This window comes from Sturnira hondurensis, unplaced genomic scaffold (assembly GCF_014824575.4).
Source record: "Sturnira hondurensis isolate 20B ecotype Veracruz unplaced genomic scaffold, ASM1482457v3 Scaffold0025325, whole genome shotgun sequence".
Lineage (NCBI taxonomy): Eukaryota > Metazoa > Chordata > Mammalia > Chiroptera > Phyllostomidae > Sturnira > Sturnira hondurensis.
In genome coordinates, this window is record NW_028097956.1 from 269,147 (window position 1) to 283,468 (window position 14,322).

Below are 14,322 nucleotides of genomic sequence, written 5' to 3' on the forward strand. Positions count from 1 at the left end.
CGTGGACCAGGGAGTGAGTGCTACGGGAGAGGCGATCAGGCCTCACAGAGCTCGGAGGGGACGTGGATGTACCAGGCAACCGGGCAGACGCGCAGCGGTGCACACAGGTGACTTTGTATCCAAGATGCTACAGATGCTACTTTGTAGCCGGGGCTCCTCTCCCTCACCGAAGACCAGGACCAACAGGAGGTGCTGGGCACACACGAGGGGAGGAGCAGGGAGGGAAGTGTGCAAGGGCTTTTCCCTGAAGGAGCCTCTGAGCTCCACCCAACAAACAAACCAGCTCTGAGACAGCAGCCAGAACGGAGACATGTTTGTTACACACAGGGCACTGTCCCCACACACGGGGAAGGCTTAAAAGTGGGGACCTTGGAGCACCAGCCAGGGCACAGGGTTGGCCAGCCCCAGGCCGGCAGGGTCTGTCTAGGCCTGGGCAGGCTCCAGGGACTGTGGGGTGGAAGGCCCAGGTGGGGCCAGGTCCCTGGGGGCCAGGCCTGTGCGACGAATGCCATCCTGGTACTTGTGGCGGCCAAGCTCCAAGATAGCCCGCACCTCTTCGGCCACATCCCTCCGGTCGCTCTGCTCCAGGGCCTGCACGAGAAGCCCCACGGCGCCTGGCTGTCCGGCCTGGCGCTCAGCCCAGGAGAAGAGCATGTGGCGGATCTGCCCGTCCAGGTCAGACCTGGGGAGAAGGGGCTCTGTGACCGGGAGGCCCAGCCCAGGGCCACCCGCCACACTCAGGGGCTGGCTCACCCTCCCAGGGCAGGTTTCCTGTTCCCCGGGCCATGTGTGGCCAGACCGCCCCTTTCCTACCTGTCTGCCCTGCCCCACCTGCCCCGAGGGAACTTCAGCCTACCTCCACACAGACCCTCCCAGGCAGCGGGGGCCCAGGCCTGAGCAGGAGGCTCAAAGGAACCCACCGGAACTCATGTCGGATGCGCTGCAGCTCCTGGTAGGACAGGCCCAGGTGCAGGGCCACAGCCGGCCAGTCTGGGCCCAGGCGCCCGGCCAGGTTCAGCAGGTTGCTCTGGGTCAGGAAGCCCGTCTCTGCATCCCCCAGGTTCAGAGGGGCCAGGGCGAGGCCGGCCCCCGGTGGTGGTGGGCCCTCAGGCCTGTGCAGTCTCTGCGGGAGGGGTAGGTGCAGCGAGCCTGGGCCTCTGCCCCGGCTCCACCCCTACCGCCCAGCCCTGTCACCCACCTGCCCTGGGCCTCACCGGCAGCTTGATGGGCAGCGTGGCCATCCACAGGGCGTCTGTGCCCTTCCTCAGCCGGGCTGCCTCGGCTTCCTCAGGCACCTCCTCGGGCACGGCTCCCCGATAGAAGGACACCTGGGCGGGTGAGACGGCGTCGGTGCCCTGGCCTCCACGGCAGGCAGCCCAAGGGCCCTGCCCGTCGACCCACCTGGCCCCTCACGGCCTGAGCCTGCCGGTCCAGGGTGGTGGTCACATACACCTCCTTCACGTTCTTCAGGTGTGAGTAGAACACGAAGCACACTCTGCCCTGCACGCAGTCTGGGCGGTCTGGAGGGGGGGGCGGGCAGGCTCAGCGGGGGGTCGGGGGGCAGGCCCCAGGGCCCCCCTCCAGGGGCAGGGCCCTACCGGCATCCACGTCGATGCCTCTCTCAAAGGCAGCAAAGAATTTCTCGCCTTCGAACATCTCCACGGTGTCAGAGGGCTCGGGGCCCCGGTACCGCTCCAGCAGTCGCCGCAGGGTGGCATCCACCTGGGGGGCCCCCGCCAGCTCAGAGCCCAACACCCAGCAGGCCCCCCCCCCCCGCGCACGCCCTCCCGGCCTCCAGCCCCACCTTGTTGCGGGGCAGGCACTGCAGCAGGACCTGCTCGGGGTCCCGGCGCCTCTGCAGCGCGATGAGGTTCACACGGTGCAGCCGCAGCCGCTGCCAGGCCTTCTGTGCCAGGCCCCCCACGCAGGCCTTGGTGGTGTACCAGAGCCAGTACCTGAGAGGGCTGGGGTCAGGGGGGGCCGTGCACACGGTAGAGGGGGCCAAGGAGGGGCAGAGGAAGCTGGAGGGACACTGACCAGGAGAAGTGTGTGACCTGGAAGCGAGCATAGAGGTGGGTGAGCTCCAACACCACCTGAGCTGTGATGTCGTCCCAGGTGGCCGCCGGTGGGGCCCGGTAGAGCAGGTGCAGGCGGGTGCGGTCCAGACTCAGGCCTAGGAGGGCGGGGCCACAGGCTGAGGCCTCTCTGCGGGGCTGCGCCTCTGAGCACCACCCCCCCAGCCACTCACCTGTGACGCCAGGGGGCAGAGGGAGCTGCACAGTGACAGGCCGGAGGAAGCTGGAGGGGCCGCTCTGGGAGAGGCACAGCAGGGGACTCGCGGCTGCCTCAGGCTCCTCCAGCAGGGCCCGAAGCTCTCGGCCCACTGTCCGCACCACCTGGGTGGACAGGCCACCTGAACACTTGCCTGTGCTCTGAGGCACCACCTGCCACCCCTGCCCACTGTCCGGCCTGTACCTGCATGCAGACCTGACGAGGCTCCTCGGTGGCTCCAGGAGGGAATGTGACCTTGACCCCAGGATGCCCCGAGGACCACAGCAACGTCCCCTCTGGTGGCACCAGGCAGGCACTGCACACGGGGCGTGAGACCACGAGGAACCAGGAGAAGTGGGGCACCTGGCAGTGGGCCCAGAGCCGCTGGGCATAGGGGGTGGGGTCAGAGGGGAGTCGGAGTCAGGGTAGAGCCCCAGGCAGAGCCACTGCCCCGGGGGGCCTGAAGGGCCCTCACCTTTGGGGTTTCTTCTTCCAGGTGGGTCTCCAGGTCACTCCAGTTGTCATGGCTCCGGGTCCTCACTACCACCTCCCGGCAGCGCCGGAACTTCGGGGGCACAAACAGCAGCCACAGGCCCACCTCCTGCTGGGCAAGGGCGGGGTCAGCTCCGGGCCTGGGGGGGCGGGGGGGGGCCTCTGCACCTGCCCCAACCCGCTCTGGCCGTGCCTGCTGGAAGGCCACCCCGTGGGGCTGCAGCTCCAGGACACCACTGAGCAGGGAGTCATGGGGGCCCAGGGGGACGAGGCGCGGCTCCGGCAGCCACAGGCGATAGCGGATGGTGACAGAGCGAGCGGTGGCCCCAGCTGGGAACTGCAGGCGGACGCCACAGGCCAGGGTCACGGAGCAGCCGTGCGGGGTCACGGGGAAGCTGAGAGAGGACAGGGCGGGCATCAGGTCAGACACAGAGGGGCCCGCAGGTCTGCGCCTGGCACCCCCCGGGGACTGCAGAGGGCCCCCGAGCACGGGTGAGGTGTCTGGCGTGGACAGGTGGCCTGAGGCTCCTCCAGCCTCACCCCTCCGCAACCCCACACCTGTCGAAATCCGAAGTCAGGAATAGCCTGCGCATTTCCGGGGTCACAGGTGACCCTGTGGAAGGACAGACGAGTTGTCAGCAGGATGACAGTTCCTGTGTCCTGACTGTGGCCTGTTCCCCCCCAGCAGCAAACCTACCTGGGGGGCTGCAGCAGTCTGGCAGGGGCTCACCCAGGGGGTTCCCCTGCAGGCGCACAAAGGGGGCGTCTAGCAGCTCGGGGGGCACGTCCCGGAGCTGGTTGTCCCTCAGGTCCAGCCGGGCAAGAAGTGGGAGGTGGGCCAGGCCAGCCGGCACTGAGGCCAGAAGGTTGCTGTGCAGAACGAGGAATCGCAAGGAACGCAGCTCCGCTGTGGGCAGGCGCCCACTTAGGGCCAGCAGAGGACCACTCAGGGCCACCCCCACCCCAGAGCACCAGGCCAGGCCGGGACACGCAGGCCGGGGCCTCCCAAGAAGCCCTTTCAGTCACTGCTCCCTGAGTAGGGAGCCCCGAATGCCAGGGCAGTGGGTGGCAAAGAACGGCCCCCCTGGAGGAGTGGAGGCCCAAAGGCAGGCCAAGCCCATGTGGGCAGGGGCCCTGCGGAGGATGTGGGGGGCCCATGTGAGTGGAGGCCGGTCAGTGGCTGAGGGGCACTCCCCGGCAAGTCCCTCCCGTGAGCTGGGGAGGAGGACTGACTGGTGCTCACCAAGGGAGGCCGGGAGGCTCTGCAGCCGGTTGGAGGCCAGATTGAGCTCCTCGAGGCTGAGCAGGCTTCCGATCTCCGCAGGCAGAGTGTCCAGGAGATTCTCAGAGAGATCGAGGCGCTGCAGGGCACACAGGGCTCCCAGCGCGGGGGGCAGCGTTGGCAGGCGGTTGTGGGTCGCAGAAAGGAAGGTGAGGGCGGAGAGGGCCCCCAGAGTCGCGGGGAGCTCTGAGAGGCAGTTGTGAGAGAGCAGCAGGGCGTCCAGGCCCCTCATCTGGGGGACGCAGGCAGGCAGCGTCTCCAGGCTGTTGAAGCTCAGATCCAGGTGGACCAGGCGAGCCAGGCCACTCAGGCTGGCGGGCAGTGTGGTCAGAGAGCCCCGAGCGCAGGCACCCTGTTCGTCCCAGTGTTGCCCACCTGGGAAGGTGGGAGGTGATGTGGCCCTCAGCCCTAGGTCCCAGCGTGGCCCTGCCTGCCAGGGACGCGGGGAAGGAGCTGCATACTGGGAGGCCCCGAGGCCCGGGTCTGCCCGACCCGGGCTGGCAGAGAGAGGCAGGGACCCAGACCGAAGGCTCATGTGGGTGGACAGCCAGCACCCTGCCCCGCCCCGGGAATGACTGCACACTGGAGTCTGCTGCGGGACCCCACCGGGCAGCTTCAGGGCCTGGGAACTCAGCCAGCACTGGCTGCAGAAAGAGGGCTGGGTTCAGCTGCGCAGAGAACAGTGATGGGGCTGGGGCTGGGGCTGGGCTCTGAGGATGAGAAGCACAGGCAGCAGCTGGAGATGGGGGTGGGACAGGGCTGGGACTAGGTGGGGCTCACCTTTGATGACCAGGGACCGGAGGTACGGCAGGCTCTCTGGCACCCTAGCCAGGGTGGCCTCCAGCAGCTGAGGGTCTTCGTGGCCACTTAGCTGCAGGAACTCCACCTCCTGCAGCTGAGGGGTCCTCTGGGCACACAGGTGCAGCAGCCGGCGGCAGCCCCAAGGGTGCAGGTCCAAGCTCAGCCGGTTCCCAGGCAGAAGAAGGGGCGCCCCAGGACCCGCATCCACAGTGTCTGCAGCATCTCCTGCAGCAGACACCTGCGGCTCCAGCTCCTCCTCCACTGCAGCCATCGCCCACCAGCAGGCCTCGGGGGCCAGGCATGTCCCGGCCTGCCAGGCAGCCTGCTCAGGCAGGACCCAGTGAGGCTGCACTGTTGGGATGAGAAGAGGGCAAGGAGTGGACCCTCCTCCCTGTCAGGGGGACTGGTACTTGGCTAGGGGGCTTCTCTGGGCGGGGCCAGCCAGCCCCCAGATCCCAGCGCCTGGGCTGGGCAGATCACAGGTGACCTGGGGCTGCAGAATGAGGCCCCTAGAGCAGGGAGGGAAGCGGGGGGGCTGCTGCGGAGGAGGAGGGAGGTGGGAGGTTTCCCACCCTCATTTTGGAAATTTGGAGAAGGGACTCCAGAGCTGGCAGGTCGTTCTGGCTGTCCCCACACCCCCCAGGGTAAGAGTCCAGTCCCACCTCCCACCTTCAGGCTCAACAGCTTTGATAGGCCGGTGAAAAACTCTCATCTCCCACGGGGGGGCAGTGTCCCAGGCAATGGGTGATCGTGCCCACGCGTGTCAGAGAAGTAGACGTGAGAGAGGGGACCTGGAGCCTGAACCACTGCACCCACTTCCTGACACTCGGAGGAGGGCTCTTCCCGCCGCTACGGCTTCACACCTCCGTCCGCAGCGGAGAGCGGTGCACCGCGCGTTCGGGGCTCAGGCGGCCTCGGGGCCGGTCCCGGCCGGAGAGGCACGCCACACTCCCCCAGCCCCGCCGGCCCCACTGAGAGTACCTACGCTCCCTCCGGGCTGGCGCGGGACTCGTCGCCCGCTCCGTGCGCCCTGCGCGCCCGCCCTGCCGCCGGCGCGCTTCCGGGCGGGCTAGGACTCCCTGCACCGCCCCCTCCGGCTCCGCCCCTGGGGTCCCCGGGTCCTGGCCTCAGGATCCCGCCCCAACCCGCCTTCCGGCAACCAGCTTGCAGCCTTGGAGACGCGGACGCCAACCCCATCTGTTTCGCCGCTCGCCCAGCTGCCCCAGCCTCCTGAGCCCGTGTCGGGCTGTGCGGTCCAGCCAGCCCCGCAGGGGAGCCCGCGTTTCGCGCCGCGATTCCCGCGCTTTCCGAGGAGTGGGCCCCAGGCTCGCTCTGCTCAGGGGCTGTGCGTTCTGGGCCGTGTGTCAATGAGCTGGTGCCATCTCGGGGCTTTGGGAGGAACTGACCGCATCTGCTGTCTAACACCCACCCCTTGCCAGAAGCCAGAGCTGTGGGAGTCCATCCCCTGCCCGCCAATGGTGTGCTCTCTGGCCCTGTAGGGACCGGGCCCCAGCTCCACCGACCCTACTTCAGGGGCCTCCCGGAGTGTTGCCTCCTCCTGCCTGGGCTCTCATCTCACCAGAGAGGAAGTGGAGGCTCCAGGAGAGGAATTTGCCCAAGGCCATGCCACTGACGCTGGGACTGAGACACTCACACCACAGAGCCTCCCATCTGTGCTCCTTCACCCGCCTTCACTCAAGGGTAGGTGCTCTAGCCCTGGCTGGCGTAGCTCAGTGGATTGAGCGCGGGTCTGCGAACTGGAGGATCGTGGTTCGATTCCCAGTCAGGGCACATGCCTGGGCTGCAGGCCAATTCCCAGCAGGGGATGCATGAGAGGCAACCATGCATTGATATTTCTCTCCTTCTTTCCTTCCCTTCCCCTCTAAAGATAAATAAATAAAATCTCTAAAAAACAGTAGGTGCTCTGTAAAGAGACAGAAGTCATATTGTGTGCACCTCCCCGTTACCACCATCCCCCACACCAGGATGGGCAGGCACCAGATCTCCATTCTCACCAACTCTTACCTGGCCATCCGGCTTCCCCATAGCCACCCGAAAAGGAATGTGCAGCCTTAAAAAGGAAGGCTAGCCCTGGCTGGCGTAGCTGAGTGGATTGAGCACGGGTCTGGGAACCACACGATTGCGGTTTGATTCCCATTCAGGGCACATGCCTGGGTTGCAGGCCAGTTTCCAGCAGGGGACACATGAGAGGCAACCATACATTGATATTTCTCTCCCTCTCTCCTTCCCTTCCCCTCTAAAGATAAATAAAATCTTTTTTTAAAAAAAAGGAAGACTATTACTATCATCACAATGAAAAGAGAACCGACTATATAGGGGAACATATTTGCCAAGGATACATTGGATGAGGTTTGATCTCCAAAATACATAAACAACTCATACAACTCAATACATTTAAATCCAATTTTAAAAAATGGGCAAAGGACCTGAACAGACACTTCTCCAGGGAGGACAGACAGAGGGCCCAGAGACCTAGGAAAGGATATTCAGCATCACTAGCCATCAGAGAGATGAAAATTAAAACCACAATGAAATACCACTCCACACTGGTGAGAATGGCCATCATAAACAAATCAATAAACAAGTGCTGGTGAGGTTGTGGAGAAAAGGGAACCCTTATGCACTGTGGGTGGGAATGCAGACTGCTGCAGCCACTGTGGCAAACAGTATGGAGTTTCCTCAGAAAACTAAAAATGGAACTGCCTTTTGTGCCAGTCATCCCACTGCTCAGAATATACCCTAAGACCCTGAAACACCAATTCAAAACAACCTGTGCACCCCAGTGTTCATAGCAGTGTTGTTTACAACAGCTGAGTGCTAGAACCAGTCCACATGCACGTTGGTAAATGAGTGGATTAAAACACAGTTGCACCGCCCTGGCTGGTGCGGGTCAGTGGATCGAGCACCAGACTGGGAGGCACAGGGTGGCCAGTCCCATTCCCAGTCAGGGCACAGGCCTAGGTTGTGAGTCAGGTCCCCAGTGTGGGGCGTGCAAGAGGCAACCACATATTGATGTTTCTCTCCCTCTCTTTCTCCTCTAACAATAAATAAATAAAAACTTTAAAAGAAGGGAAAGAAATTCTGACATGCAACAATGTGGATGAATCTTAAAGACATTGCGCTGAATGAAACAAGACAGAAATAGGGTGGGTATAAGGGGACTAAATGGTAATGAAAAGTACAATGCAGATTATATATATATATATATATATATATATATATACACACACATACACACACACAATTTTAAAGACACAGAGGGATCCGAATGACTCCACTCACATAAGATTTCCCTAGAGGAGTCAAATTCATACAGACAGGAAGCAAAATGATGAGCCCCAGGAGCTAGGGATGGGGGAATTGGGGTAACTGTTTAATCGAGTGCAGTTTGGGGAGGTGAAAAAGTTCTGGAGAGGATAGTGGTGAGGGTTTTACAACAATGTAAATGTACTAAAAACCACTGAATTGTATCATTTACACTTGATCTTAGCCAAAAGGCTGAGAAGCGATGAATTGTATCATTTAATTCAGGGGTGTCAAACTCATTTTCACCAGGGGCCACATCAGCCTCGCGGTTGCCTCCAAAGGGCCAAATGTAATTTCAACTGCTTAACAGTTAAGGCATAGTTACATTTATACAGTCCTAAAATTATTTCAGCCCTTTGAAGGCTACGGTGAGTCTGATGTGGCCCCCGGGGAAAACGAGTTTGACACCCCTGATTTAAATGGTAAATTTTACATACTATTTTCTACTTAAAAAATCAATCACATCCTGCCATCTCCCTACTGACTGCAATTAAGCGGCATCCTTGCCGGCTCTGAGACCTTAAGCAAACCCTTCCGTCCTGACCTCATCTATAAAGTGGAGGCAAAGCAAAGGGGCCCGCCTCAGGCGACTGTGTGGTTCAGCTAACACACGAGCGCTGGACGTACCACGCACTAGGGCACCCTTTTGCTGTTAGGGGCTGGCTGCTGCGACCGTCCTTTGCCTCTCTGCCCTCGGCCTCGGGCTCGCTCTGGATTTTAGCAAGGCCAGCTCCTTCCCATCTTTCAGCTCAAAGTCACTATCTCCTCCCTTCGGGGTCTGTCTCGACCTGGGACACCCTCGTTTATTTACTTTGCGTGTCGTCGCACTAGAACTTAAGTTGCATGAAAGGTGGGCCGGGTCTGCGCCCTCAGAACGCAGGCCCGCAGCAGGGTCCCTAACACACGGCAGTGAATGAATGATACGTGATGTCTACACGCACCGAGGCCTGTTTCGGGCCGACACAGCGCACCGCAGAGGAGCGGCAGCCACTGGACCCAGGTGGCTTGGTTCTGCGGCGTGAGAGTAATGAGCGACTCGTCCACCTCACTGGGTCAGTCTGGGCAAGAGAGCCGCCGACCCAACCGGATACGCCTCCGCCCCTGCAGCGAGGTACTAACCCCTCAGAAGCAAAGAGACCGAGTCTGCGCAGCCTCAGTGGTGCCTACGTGCAACCCCCGCAGCGGGGAGCACGCTTGCACTTCCGGAAGCCGTGCACCACGGGACTTATAGTTTGCCGGCTGCTTTGGCCGCTTTCCAAAGGGATGCGTCCGGGACGTGGCGGCCGCACTGCATGTTGGGAGTTTGGGCCCCCACCCCCGCCCCCCGCGTGCCCCTCCTGGCATTCAGGAAGCCCTGGAGAAACTATCCATTCGGGCTCGTGCCTCCCGTCGTTCTGCCGCCGCAGGGGTTTCGGGGTACATTCGCCCCACACTGTATATGAAGGCAATCCCGGCCTTTGAAGGAGCGTCTGAGTGCCTGGACTGGACGGGGTGGAAGACCTCGCCCTGAATGACCCAGCGCGTCGTGACGTCACTTGTACTCGCCATTACGGCGCGCGGGGCGTAGGCCTCGGAGGCTTCTGGGTAGCGGATTACCCCCGCCTCCCGCGCCTGCGCTTTCTTTTCCCTGCCTGTCGCCGCCGCGGTCGCACGCGTGAGGCCTCTTTGCCGCCGCCGAGTGAGTGGGGCGGCCCATGCAGGCCCCGGGCCGGGCGGAGGCTTTCGGGGGCTGGCAGGGCGCGGAGCAGGGCTCAGGGTGGGCCTCGGTGGGGGCCCGCGGGCCGGTCCGAGTTCTGTGGCCGCGCCCGGGCTTGGGTGTGGGCCGGAGGCTCCCGGGTCACGCCACGGTCCTGTCTGTCTCTTAGGATGCGCTACGTTGCCTCCTATCTCCTGGCCGCCCTCGGGGGCAATTCCTCCCCCAGCGCCAAGGACATCAAGAAGATCCTGGACAGCGTGGGTATCGAGGCGGACGACGACCGGCTCAACAAGGTACGGGCCCCGCCGGACCCCGACCCACCGGGTATGCGGCACCAAGGGGTCACCCGATTGTTCTCTGGGAGTTTTTGGGGGTGCGCCTTTTGGGGGCCTTAATATAGCCCTAAAGAAGGAAAAGCACGTGTGGGCAAAGCTCGGCCAGCATTGTGTTCGTAGCTCAATGCAGTTTCGGTGTGACTTAAATTGCTTCAATTAAGTGTCATTGACTAAGAACCGTGAAGAGGGAGGTCTATTTCAAAGCCATTTGTTTTCACCCCACTCAAAATGTTAGTTTGACAGGGAGCGGGTGTAAATTTAGGTGGTGTGGGGCCTACTGGTAGCTCAGCTTCAAGAACCCACGTGTGGGTGGCAGCTAGTGTGCGTGTGCTGGATGCAGGGCCCTTCCCCGCCTCCAGAAGGTGAAGCTCAGGTGGGATCTCGTGACCGCTGGTCTTGGCTTTCTACCGTAGGTCATCAGTGAGCTGAACGGAAAGAACATCGAAGACGTCATCGCCCAGGGTGAGATGGGGCGGGGGTCTCATTTGCACGGTCCATCCTAATCCCTGCGGGTCAGCGGTGGCCTGCCAGGCTTCGCTTGTGGACCAGAGCACCCTAGGAGCCACGCCCGGAGAAATGAGCACAGCATCTGTGGGCTCACGTGCGGGCGCCTCCAGACACTCGGAGGGAGGGGGCGCTAGGGGTCGCCCTCGCTCCCCGGGCCTGGCTGTCCTTCTCCATGGTAGGGGAACCAGGGGAACCGGGTCTTTGTAAACAAGACTCGCCATGTGCTCTGTGTAAGGGGTGTGGGTTGCCGGGGTGTGGGTTGCCGGTGACCACAGGCTCCTGCTCCTTCCACTGAGCAGACTGCTTTCTGGTGACATCAGGCTGGTGTGGATGGGACTTGATTGGAAGTTGAACTGTTGGGGCAGCCGTTCTGTCCCTGGGCTGCCCAGCCAGCAGCCTCCTCTGAGCTCAGTGCTGGGAATAAGCACCTGGACACGGACAGCAGACTAGGTCCCTGCCTGGTTATAGACATGTTTGTCCATCTTAACCTCAGGGTGGGGGCTATGGCTCAGCTCCCGGCTTCTTGTGGATCAATTCCTGGAAACCAAATTCCCGGATCCAGAGTTGTGGGGGAGGGGTGTGGCAGAGCCTCCAGTTTGTGAGAGCCGCCGCACCTCCTCTCCACCCCAACCCCTGACCCAGCACTGGCCCTTGGTGACAGGACCCAGTTTGTTTCCTGGGCAGACCGTCTCTTCACTCTGTAAGGGGCCTTCTGGCTGAGTGGTCACCCTGACCTCCCTTCCCTCCCCTCCCCCGGTCTCTCAGGTATCGGCAAGTTGGCCAGTGTCCCCGCTGGTGCGGCCGTAGCTGTCTCTGCCGCCCCAGGGTCTGCAGCTCCTGCTGCTGGCTCTGCCCCAGCTGCAGGTGAGTGGGGGCTCAGGCAGCTGCTGCTGTGGGTGTGCTGGGTGTCGGGGAGTCTGGCCAGCCCTGAGGGCCTTGCTCACCCACTGTGGCCTTCCCCACAGCGGAGGAGAAGAAGGACGAGAAGAAGGAGGAGTCAGAGGAGTCCGATGACGACATGGGCTTTGGCTTGTTCGATTAGAGTCTTGTCCCCATAAATAAAACCCTTTTTATGTACCTCTTGAGGGCCTCTGAGTGTGCGTCAGAGCCTGGCCTCGGTGCGGGGCAGGTGTGGGGCTCCCGGGGTGGGGGGGAGGAGGTTTAGGGTGCCTCACAAGGAAGGGGCCTGGTGCAAAGCAGCACGTGGAACAGGGTGTACTTCCTGGTCTTGGGTGTTGCCCAGCTTTGAGTGCAGGGAGGACCCAGGCCCCCTTCTTGAGTGCTTTTCAGGTTCTGGGTTTTTCAGGCAGTGTCACCTACAGGGGACACCCGGGAAGCCTTTGGAAACGATAGGTAGGTCAGTTGGGCAGAGCTTCCCAGTACACCAAGGGTGTGGGTTTGATCCCTCCTCAGCACATGTGAGGATCTATGAGTGCACGGGTATGTGGAACAAATCGACATCTGTCTGTCTCCCTTTAAAGTCAATCAGAGCAACAGTTGGTGGTCTCTGTCACTCTGAGGGCTTATGGATAGGTGTGCTCACTGAGTCCTTTCGCAGTGGGCTCTGGCCTGTAGTGTGGCCCTGCAGCTGTTTGCAGCCTCCTGGGCCTGCCACCTCTGCTCACCAAAACCAGGGCACCCAGCAGGCACTTGACTGCCCCGTCCTGGGACTCTGGGTCAGCAACAGCCGGGGTGTGCGCACCTTGTGTGTGAAGGGCTTCCCCTATTGGCTGGAGCTGGGGTTGGGGGCAGGGAGTAATGAACATATGGGGGGTGAGAGAAGGAAGGCAGAGGAGTGCACTCAGAGTGAGACCTAGGCCTTGGGGGAGGAAGTAGAGACCATGCTCTTGGGTAGGTGGGACATGGGGTCTCGGGACTTCAGATCACAGTACAGGCCTTAGTGCGTGTCCAGTGGCATGTGCTGTGAAGGAAAGTTGCGTGTGTATTGGGAGGTCACACAGAGAAGTGGACCCAGCGCCCAGGGCAGAGCTCTCAATGCTCCTGTGAGACGTTGAGAAGGGCCCTGTCTGGGCCAGAGGACACTGTGGAGGGTCGGGGCAAACCAGCCTGGCACAGCCCTTGTGCACCAGATGCCAGGGGTTCCTCCCACCCCAGCTGGGGTTCCAGGAAACCTGGCTGCCCTGTTCCTGGATCCAGAGCTGATGGTCCCAGGGGCCTGGAGGGAGGGCTGTGTACTCACAGCAGTTCAACCCTGGTGTGGAAATGAGGGCAGAGGCCTCGCTGCACTGGGACAGTGCCACCCCCAAGGCCCTGTTGTCCGAAGAAAGCAGGCAGCGCCAGGACCCAGCCTCTCCTTGGAGCAGGTTGACGGAGGGCCTTCATTCCCTGGCTGGGCCTGCACTGCCCAGCTCCCCTCTTGCTCACTCTGGTGAACCCCTGGACTTTACAGGCTGCCTTTGGGGCTCTGTGCCATCCCCACTGTGCCGCATCCTTTGCTGCCTCCCCATTCCTACTGCCTCCAGCAGCATCCCCAGGGGCTCTGTCCCCAGGAGCCCAGACTGTCCTGATGGGGCAGCACCCTCTGCACTGTACCTGCATCCAAGGCACGGGGGCGTGGGGCAGGTGGGGGCGGCTGTGCAGAGAGGCCGAGGCTTTGTGAGTCGGAGTCACTCGTTCATTCAGTAAGACTCCCCCCACCTTCCCCATATCCCAGCACCAGGCCCATTCCTCTTTTCTCTGTCCCTCCACCTCGGTTGTTTGGACATGGTGTGTGGCAGCCTGGGTGGGCGTCCCTGTGCCCTTCCTGTGTTGACTGCATCCACATACCCTGTCACCCCCATTTCCTCATTTTAAATTTATATCAACATCTGCTCCCCTCCTTCCCCAGTAGGTCTGGGGCTGGGTTGACTCTTCCCTGCTCTGCCCTGGCCTTAGTGCCGGTGGGCATCTCAAAACAGTGATTGAGGACTGGACAGCGTGACTCCAAATAACCACGTCCTGGGGAGACCCTGCTCTGACTTCAGGGCCTGGCAACAGTCCCAGCACTAGCTGGGCCCTGAGCTGAGGCCCCACTCGGGGAGGGACTACTCTGAGAAGATAGGCACACATGGCCTCCCCTGGGCCCCAACATAGATGAGCCCGAGTATGAGGTGCAAGGGTGGCGCTGGACCCCAACCAGGCTAGGCCTCCTCCACACTCCATCCAAAAGAATGCGGAACAGGGATGGAGCGTGACATCACCCAGTACTCCACCTGCTGGGGCAATTAGCAGGGGTGGGGCAGAGTCTGAGTCATACCCAAGTAGACAGCACAACCTGAGGAGCCAGGGTAGGGCGCAGGTAGAACCCAGGTTAGTGCCCAGGTGCGAGGGGCTGCGTGTGCGGAGCAGGGCTGAGGCGCGGACTGCAGTTGTGGCCCCTGGAGCTGGTGTTAGTTCTTTCGGTTGATTCGCACCCGGTCCTGGATGTTTATGGGTCGGTCTGTGGATGAATGGTGGGTCCTGGGAGTCCCTGGTCTGGGAAGTGGGTATTGTAGATGGACCATGAGGGAGGATGCAGCGGCTGCCTAAACACCAAGGCCCTCCTCTCTCGAGTGCCAGGCTTGTAGAGGCTCCCAGGCTCCCAAACTCCAGGGGACCTGGGCCTGACCTCG

The 14,322-nt window shown here is 61.8% G+C and overlaps 2 protein-coding genes and 1 non-coding gene across 4 annotated transcripts; 2 read left to right on the top strand and 1 right to left on the bottom strand.

The window, feature by feature from the left end:
* Nucleotides 1-286: 286 nt before the first annotated feature.
* PIDD1 (p53-induced death domain protein 1) lies at nucleotides 287-5,911 on the bottom strand. Its single transcript, XM_037039153.1, has 16 exons — nucleotides 5,828-5,911; nucleotides 4,826-5,197; nucleotides 4,007-4,420; nucleotides 3,461-3,670; nucleotides 3,322-3,376; nucleotides 2,957-3,158; nucleotides 2,747-2,872; nucleotides 2,476-2,655; nucleotides 2,249-2,396; nucleotides 2,038-2,173; nucleotides 1,805-1,955; nucleotides 1,599-1,722; nucleotides 1,402-1,520; nucleotides 1,215-1,328; nucleotides 921-1,123; nucleotides 287-682 (listed from the first exon to the last, which is right to left on the bottom strand). The coding sequence occupies exons 2-16, from the start codon at nucleotides 5,115-5,117 to the stop codon at nucleotides 424-426; spliced, it is 2,733 nt and encodes a 910-aa protein (XP_036895048.1). The 5' UTR covers nucleotides 5,118-5,197; nucleotides 5,828-5,911; the 3' UTR covers nucleotides 287-423.
* A 3,830-nt stretch (nucleotides 5,912-9,741) lies between these two features.
* On the top strand, nucleotides 9,742-11,794 carry RPLP2 (ribosomal protein lateral stalk subunit P2). 2 transcript variants are annotated; one of them, XM_037039214.1, is made up of 5 exons: nucleotides 9,742-9,851; nucleotides 10,039-10,162; nucleotides 10,618-10,666; nucleotides 11,477-11,575; nucleotides 11,677-11,794. In XM_037039214.1, exons 2-5 carry the CDS (start codon nucleotides 10,040-10,042, stop codon nucleotides 11,751-11,753), a joined length of 348 nt encoding a protein of 115 aa, XP_036895109.1. In that variant the 5' UTR covers nucleotides 9,742-9,851; nucleotide 10,039; the 3' UTR covers nucleotides 11,754-11,794. The 2 variants fall into 2 exon arrangements, with proteins under 2 accessions (XP_036895109.1, XP_036895110.1); XM_037039215.1 differs by having other exon boundaries at nucleotides 11,680-11,794.
* On the top strand, nucleotides 10,695-10,827 carry LOC118982265 (small nucleolar RNA SNORA52). The gene has a single exon (XR_005065510.1). It is a non-coding gene; the product is annotated as a small nucleolar RNA SNORA52 (small nucleolar RNA).
* Nucleotides 11,795-14,322: the final 2,528 nt, after the last annotated feature.

What these genes read in the sequence shown, in the direction of transcription:
- PIDD1 (XM_037039153.1), bottom strand. Translation starts at nt 5,117, where the DNA reads ATGGCTGCAGTGGAGGAGGAGCTGGAGCCGCAGGTGTCTGCTGCAGGA. An exon ending in ACGGGGTGGCCTTCCAGCAG is followed by an intron (nt 2,873 to 2,956) that starts GCACGGCCAGAG and finishes CTTGCCCAGCAG; the next exon opens with GAGGTGGGCCTGTGGCTGCT. An exon ending in TCTGCCCCCTGGCGTCACAG is followed by an intron (nt 2,174 to 2,248) that starts GTGAGTGGCTGG and finishes CCGCCCTCCTAG; the next exon opens with GCCTGAGTCTGGACCGCACC.
- RPLP2 (XM_037039214.1), top strand. Translation starts at nt 10,040, where the DNA reads ATGCGCTACGTTGCCTCCTATCTCCTGGCCGCCCTCGGGGGCAATTCC. An exon ending in CGAAGACGTCATCGCCCAGG is followed by an intron (nt 10,667 to 11,476) that starts GTGAGATGGGGC and finishes CCGGTCTCTCAG; the next exon opens with GTATCGGCAAGTTGGCCAGT. An exon ending in TGGCTCTGCCCCAGCTGCAG is followed by an intron (nt 11,576 to 11,676) that starts GTGAGTGGGGGC and finishes CCTTCCCCACAG; the next exon opens with CGGAGGAGAAGAAGGACGAG.